The sequence below is a fragment of the Bison bison genome, unplaced genomic scaffold (assembly GCF_000754665.1).
Source record: "Bison bison bison isolate TAMUID 2011002044 unplaced genomic scaffold, Bison_UMD1.0 scf7180017864205, whole genome shotgun sequence".
Taxonomy (NCBI): Eukaryota; Metazoa; Chordata; class Mammalia; order Artiodactyla; family Bovidae; genus Bison; species Bison bison.
This window is the reverse complement of record NW_011494777.1, coordinates 5,859,699-5,865,958: the sequence shown is the minus strand read 5'-3', so window position 1 is coordinate 5,865,958 and position 6,260 is coordinate 5,859,699. Positions and strand designations below refer to the sequence as shown.

The following is a 6,260-nucleotide window of genomic DNA, read 5'->3' as shown; positions in this document are numbered from 1 at the left end:
GGCGGGGGGGGGGGTCAATCCTGGGAAGCCGTGTGGGAAAGGAAGGGACAGAAGGACAGCCACGAAGCCCCCGAATCCCACAGCAGTGCAGTTGCGAGCAGACCCTCGGCCCCCACTCACCTGCCTCCTGCGTGTGGCCCCAGCCGGTGACCCAGATGGCCTTGCCGGTGGGGAAGGTGTAGTCGGCCGCGGGCAGGCAGATGGGCCGGATGGTGGCGCTGTACTCCACCGGCCGGTCCAGCTGCAGCAGCGCGATGTCGTAGTCGAAGGTGAAGTCGTTGAAGAACGGGTGCTTGATGATGCGCTGCAGCCCGCGCTCCTGAACCCCCGGGGCGTTGCGCTTGCTCTGGTCATGCAGGCCCAGGAAGGCTGTCCACACACTGTGTTCCGAGTACCTGCAGGTGGCAGCGAGGGCCCGAGAGGGAGGCCTGAGCCAGGACTCCAGCCAGATGCCCTGCCCCAAGCCTGTGCCCACTCGGAGACCATGCTCAGAGGCCTCCCTCCCTGCTGCCCTCTCTCAATACACTCTTACCTCACTACTAAAAAGATCTCCCTTCTTATTAGTCTACCCTTCCTGCCAGGAGAGATTCTTGAGAGTCCCTTGGACAGCAAGGAGATCAAACTAATCAATCCCATAGGAAATCAACCCTGAATATTCACTAGAACGACTGATGCTGAAGCTGAAGCTCCAATACTTTGGCCACCTGATGCAAACAACCGACTCATTGGAAAAGACCCTGATGCTGGGAAAGATTCCGGGCAGGAGGAAAAGGGGACAACAGAGGATGAGGTGGGTGGATCAATCCAAGTACTTCTCTAGAGCAGAGGTACATATTTTAAGTACCAGATGAGCTGAAAAGTAGATGGAACTTTGTCTCCCAGGTTTGTGGATGGTAGCAGAAGGATGCAGCAATTCTCACCATTGCACATAGGAGAACTGAACCCATAAGGACAAGACCCTGCTGTTGCTGGGAGACGATGCTGGCAGGCAGAGGTGGAAGAAGAGGAGAACTTGCGCTGGGAAGATCCCCTGGAAGGGCATAGCAACCCACTCCAATATGCTGGAGAATCCCCATGGACAGAGGGGCCTGGCGGCTACACTCCATAAGGCCTCAAAGAGTCAGACGTGTCTTAGTGACGAAACAATAAAAAACACCAACAAGGGAAATACGTTTATAATGGAGAAACCTGGTGGACATCACCCTAACCAAGTAATCAGACTTCCCTCCAAACTGTCCTCCATTGATGGGGACTTGTGTACTTCTTGAGGACACATCACCTGTGCAGCATTTCCTGACCAAAAAAATATTGAACCTAACTCTCCTCATGAAGCAACAACCAGGAAAATCCACATGGAGAGACGTTCTGCAGAACAGCAGCTGGGACTTTCAAAAATGCAATGCCATAAAAAAACAAAAATTAAAAGGCTGGGAGAGACTATTCTAGACTTAAAAGAGATTAGCATTGTAAAGCAACTATTCTCCAATTAAAAATAAATTAAAAAAAAAAATAATGACTAAAACAAAGCATATCCCTTGACTGGATCCTAGACTTTTTTAAAAACCTATAAATACCGGGAGAATTGAAGGAATCTGAAATCAGGCCATATGCCAGCTAACAGTGCTATGTCAGGGCGCTAGTTTCTGGGTGTTATAACTATGGTGGTGACGTGGGAGGATTTCCTTGTTCCTGGGGGACACCAGCGGCTGTACTTAGGACAGAAGTGCCATGATGGCTGCACTAACTGGGAAAAGGCTCAGCCTTGGGTGTATGTGAACATCTCAGGAAGCACAGCTGAGATGTGACCCATGTGCTGGAGCCCACAGATGAGTACAGTGTCTGAGAGAAGAAGGAATCTGAGAAGACTTTGGTGTCAGTCGGCAGAGAGGGCCTGGAACTTCCAGAAGGCAAAGAAGAGAAAAAGCAGCAGGGGGAAGAAGAGACAAAGTGTGAAAGCCCCCACAAGGTCATGAAGAACGCTGGTCGTGCCGAGTCAGCTAGTGACTCTGCATGCTGCACCGTCACACGCACATCAGGCTAGATGGCAGACAGGGAAGGAATCAAGAAGGTCACGCATCAAGAGGTAACTCGGTGACAGGTTAGACAGTACAGCAGCACGAAACACCTGCAGTAAACCCTGGCCATTCCATTGAGACCTAAGCAGAGGTCGACCAGTCAGCCAGAACAAGCACTCTTCCAGAGGCTGACATGCTAAGTTATCTTATCCCTAGACACACCACCAAGGTGGTCATGGGCCACCGACTCTACCCAGCAGCCCGTGCTCTTGACACATGATGCTACCTCTCAGGAACAGCCTGGGGTCACCTGCTGACTTAGAAATGTGTGCAAAGTACCTGCACTTCAGGTCCTAGCGTACTTCACCCCTGCCTGTCCCTGCTCACAGCCCTGCCTTTACCTGGAAGGTCTGAGTCACCTGGTGCAGTGACAAACACCCTCACGTTTCAACACCAAACCGGACACCCTGCCCACACAGGCACTCCCTAGCAGTCACTCTCCCCAGCCTTCAGGAGAGCTCGAACGCCACACTCTGGGCCCTCGACAGCCTCTCCCCAGCTCTGTGCACGCATGTGTGCACATGTGTGTATGCGTGTACCCTGTCCACCTACCCCGGGACATCTGGAAGAGCAGGGACCAAGTCTAACTCAGTCTTCCCAGGCCAGTGATAACAATGGGTGTTGAGTGCATTCACTGACAGAAGGAAGACTGCTGAGCAGGAGAAGAGGAAGGAAAAGGAAACGAGAAATGAAAAGATGAAGCAGGGGAACGAGGGCCCAGGGGCGGGTACTTCAGGAAGCACTTCCCAGCTCACTGGCTGATGGGGCTGCAAGGGGACTGCGGGAACCGAGGAGTGCGCAGTGCCCAGATCTTGGTTCCTTCTCAGGGGACTACCTAGCTCTGGGCCTGGGCCAGGAAAATACAAGATGAGCCTGGAGCACCAAGTAGTGTCAGCAGGGAGGCGGCTCAGAAGAACAGAAGAAGGGGGGACGAGTCAAAGGGAGCCGGGAGCCAGCCTGGAGAGTTCCCAGTGGCCAGCTCCAAAACAATCAAGTGACACCACTCAACACGATACCAGATTACAACCCAAAATACACACACAAGTCCCTGCACACAGAAATGGATGATTAAATAAACACACGGGAGAGAAGGGACAAATCCTTCTTACAGAACGACGCCAGACTGACTCACTTCCGAAGAATAGAGACCAGAAGGAGATCCAGGGAGGGAGGGGGGGAAACTGGCATCAGCCTCTGAACCAGATGACCAAGATGAGCATCACCAGTGATCAGCCACGGTGACATCATTTACCTGCTGATAAGACATGACTGTCTTCCCAACACTCGTGACCCCAGGCTAACCACGAGAACAACGTCAGCAGCCACTGGCCTTCAGATAGTCCAGGTCACAAAAAACACACAAAGACGACTGAGAAACCGTCCGGGACAGAGGAGACTGGGGAGACACGCAGCAGACACTGAGGGGGCACCTGGAAGGACTCTCGCTGCAGAAAGGACACTGGTATGAAATGCGTATGGTATGAAACACTCGGAGGGCACCTGGGGTCAGGGGGCGGGAGTGGAGCCCTGGGGCAGCCCCGAGGCGAGTTTCTAGTACAGAACTGTGAGTTTCTCGGAGCTGACAAACGCAGCACGATAACATCAAGGGAAAGTATGTGTGGGGGGTGGTATAGTGAATTCTGTCCTGTCTTTGCAAGTTGTCCACATTCCAAAATGATAAGTTCATTCTAAACTTTCTTCAGTAGGCTCCCACCTCCCCGGGAAGAAAGCGGCTCACTTCTGCCCAGAGTGGTGTGGAGTGTGCTAGTGAGAAGACGGGCCACGTTTCACCCACCCAGCCAGGCCCAGCGACCACCACTGATCCCAAGCCCCCACAGGCCTCCAGTGACCTCTCCAGCACATTCACCAGTCAGGCCCCCACCATCTGGACACAGGCCTACTTCCTGCTGCGGGCCCCGTCTGTCCCAAAAGTCCACGGTGCTCCTTCTGTCTCTTTGCAAAAGGGTGACCATGGCAGCCTGGGTCCCCTCCACCCGCAGCTGCCCAGGGCTGGAAGGCTGGTGGCTGGCAGGAAGGGCCTGAGGGAGGGGGGCCCCTCTAAGCCCTCAGTCTCACTCCTGCAGCCGATGGCCAGAGGGCCTGGGCGGGCTGGACCCAAGTCACAAAGAGCCCCAGCCCTGGGCCCCCTGCTCCCGCTAAGCTGCCCTGAGAGGCCAGCTCGGCCCAGTGATGTGCTTGGTGACCCTTCCCAGGGTGGGTGCAGGTCTGCACGGGCACCAGCATGGGCTCAGCGCTTCACTGTCACCCTCGTGTTTCCTTCTCACACCTCTCAGCCTACAAACTGCAGCATCACCATGAGCCCCCAGGAGCCCCAGGCTCAGAAAACTTGCCCATGGCAGCCTGGCAGCCTAGAGCTGGGCCGTGGATCTGAGGGCCCCAAGGCGGGGTCCCGCCCTGCAGACACTGACCGCTCAGGCTCAGGAATCCACACACCAGGGCTACAGTCTGGTTCTGCCGCTTAAGAGCTGTACAACCTCAGACAAATATCCTTACCTCTCTGATCCTCTGCTTCTATAAGATGGGCACATATGAGACCTGCCCGCCTGGCTTTTAGAAGAGGCACTGAGATCCCGAGGACAAGCAGGGGCATCCACGAAACACTCAGTGCTTCCGTTACCAAGCCCCACCCCTCCAGTCCTGCTCCTGCCTCACCTAGGCAGGCCTCACAGACACAGGGCCTTTCCACCTCAGGAAACACAAAGGGACCCCACTCAGCGCCCTGGAGAGGCCTTCCGGCTCCTGCCTGTGACCCACCTGAATCCTCTGTCGTCGACGAAGCAATGTGCGGCAGATATCATCCAGCTGGGGGAGATGAGAGAGGCCCCGCACAAGTGGCCGTGGCCCTGGGCGTGGAGGCTCACCTGCCAGGGCCACTCGCCTTGGTCTGAATTCTCACCTCCGACGACCCGGGACTGCCTGGTGAACGACCGCCGCCCACAGTCTGGGAGAGACAGAGGCAGGGGTCACCGGGTGGGAGCGGGGGCGGGGGCAGCCTGCTAGACCAGCCTCCCGGCCCCTCTCCCTGCCCCCGGACTCAAAACCCTCACTCCCCACCCCTGGACTCCTGCACAGGTGCCATCATGGGCCTTCAGACCTCTGCTGGTTTGCTGAGATTTAATTTGGATGTCATTTACCTAGATATCCTCACTGGGTGCTGAAGGACACAGCTCTCAGAGACAAGAGCAATGGGTGACGGGAAGTCAGAACGGCCCAGCTCTGCACACATTGAACCTGTGGCCAGCGCTTCTGAAATATGCAAGGGGCTGCAAATACGGGCGCGGTGTGGACAGAACCCTGCCCAGGGCTCCAGGAGCTGTGCTCTCTCTCCTCCAGGTAACACAGAGAAACCCGGCCTTGCCCCCATGGCCAGGTCTGCAAAGCAGGGGTCAGCCCAGCACCACAGCCTGGCCACAGAGGCCTGACATACTAGCTGCCCTGGGCCCTGCCTCTAGGATCAGAGCTGCCGGTGAGGCAGTGCCTGGGTGACAGTCAGCAAAGTCGTCCTTTCCTCCAGGCAGACACATCCTTTCCCGGGGGCAGAGCTGGGTGAGTGAGGCCCTGGCGTGATTTCTGCCTCTGTATGTGCCTTGCTCAGTGAACAACCTGCACAGCTGTACGCAGCAGCCCTGCTCACCACAGTCCTTCTCATCCGAGCCATCAGTGCAGTCCTCGTTCCCGTCACACTGGGGGTTGCTCTTGTCCACACAGAGCCCGTTGAGGCAGCGGTGGGTGTGTTCAGTGCAGGGGACGGCTTTCCCTGCCCAAGAAGGAGGACACAGGGGAGGCAATCCACTTATCTGAGGCACCCGACCTGATGCTCACCCACCTGTCGCCCCTCTCTTGGGCCTGTCCCACCCACCCACACTGACACCCACTCTCCTCCCGGGCCTTCTGCACGATTCTCTCCCAGCTGACACCCTTTCTCATCATGTTCCACGTTGCGTGACCGTGGGAGGCGGGCCCCTGCCTCACCATCTTGGCACTTGGCCTCATCGGACCCGTCGCCACAGTCGTCCTTCCTGTCACACTGCTGGCTCTGAGGGAGGCACTTCCCGTTGCCGCACTTGAAGGTATTGGGCGGGCAGCCTGGGGAGCACAAGGACTCAGCAGAGGCTCGAGGGCCAGCAGAGAGGCCACGGGGAGCTGGGCCGCGGTCCCCGCCCC

At 56.5% G+C, this 6,260-nt stretch overlaps 1 protein-coding gene across 1 annotated transcript in view; it reads right to left on the bottom strand.

Annotated features, from left to right (window-relative positions):
• Positions 1-6,260, bottom strand: part of ST14 (suppression of tumorigenicity 14 (colon carcinoma)) — a 38,299-nt gene that overhangs the window by 1,083 nt on the left and 30,956 nt on the right. The window contains 4 exon segments of the mRNA XM_010844705.1: positions 43-395; positions 4,851-5,037; positions 5,731-5,853; positions 6,069-6,182. Of these exon segments, the coding sequence (XP_010843007.1) occupies positions 43-395; positions 4,851-5,037; positions 5,731-5,853; positions 6,069-6,182 (777 nt within the window).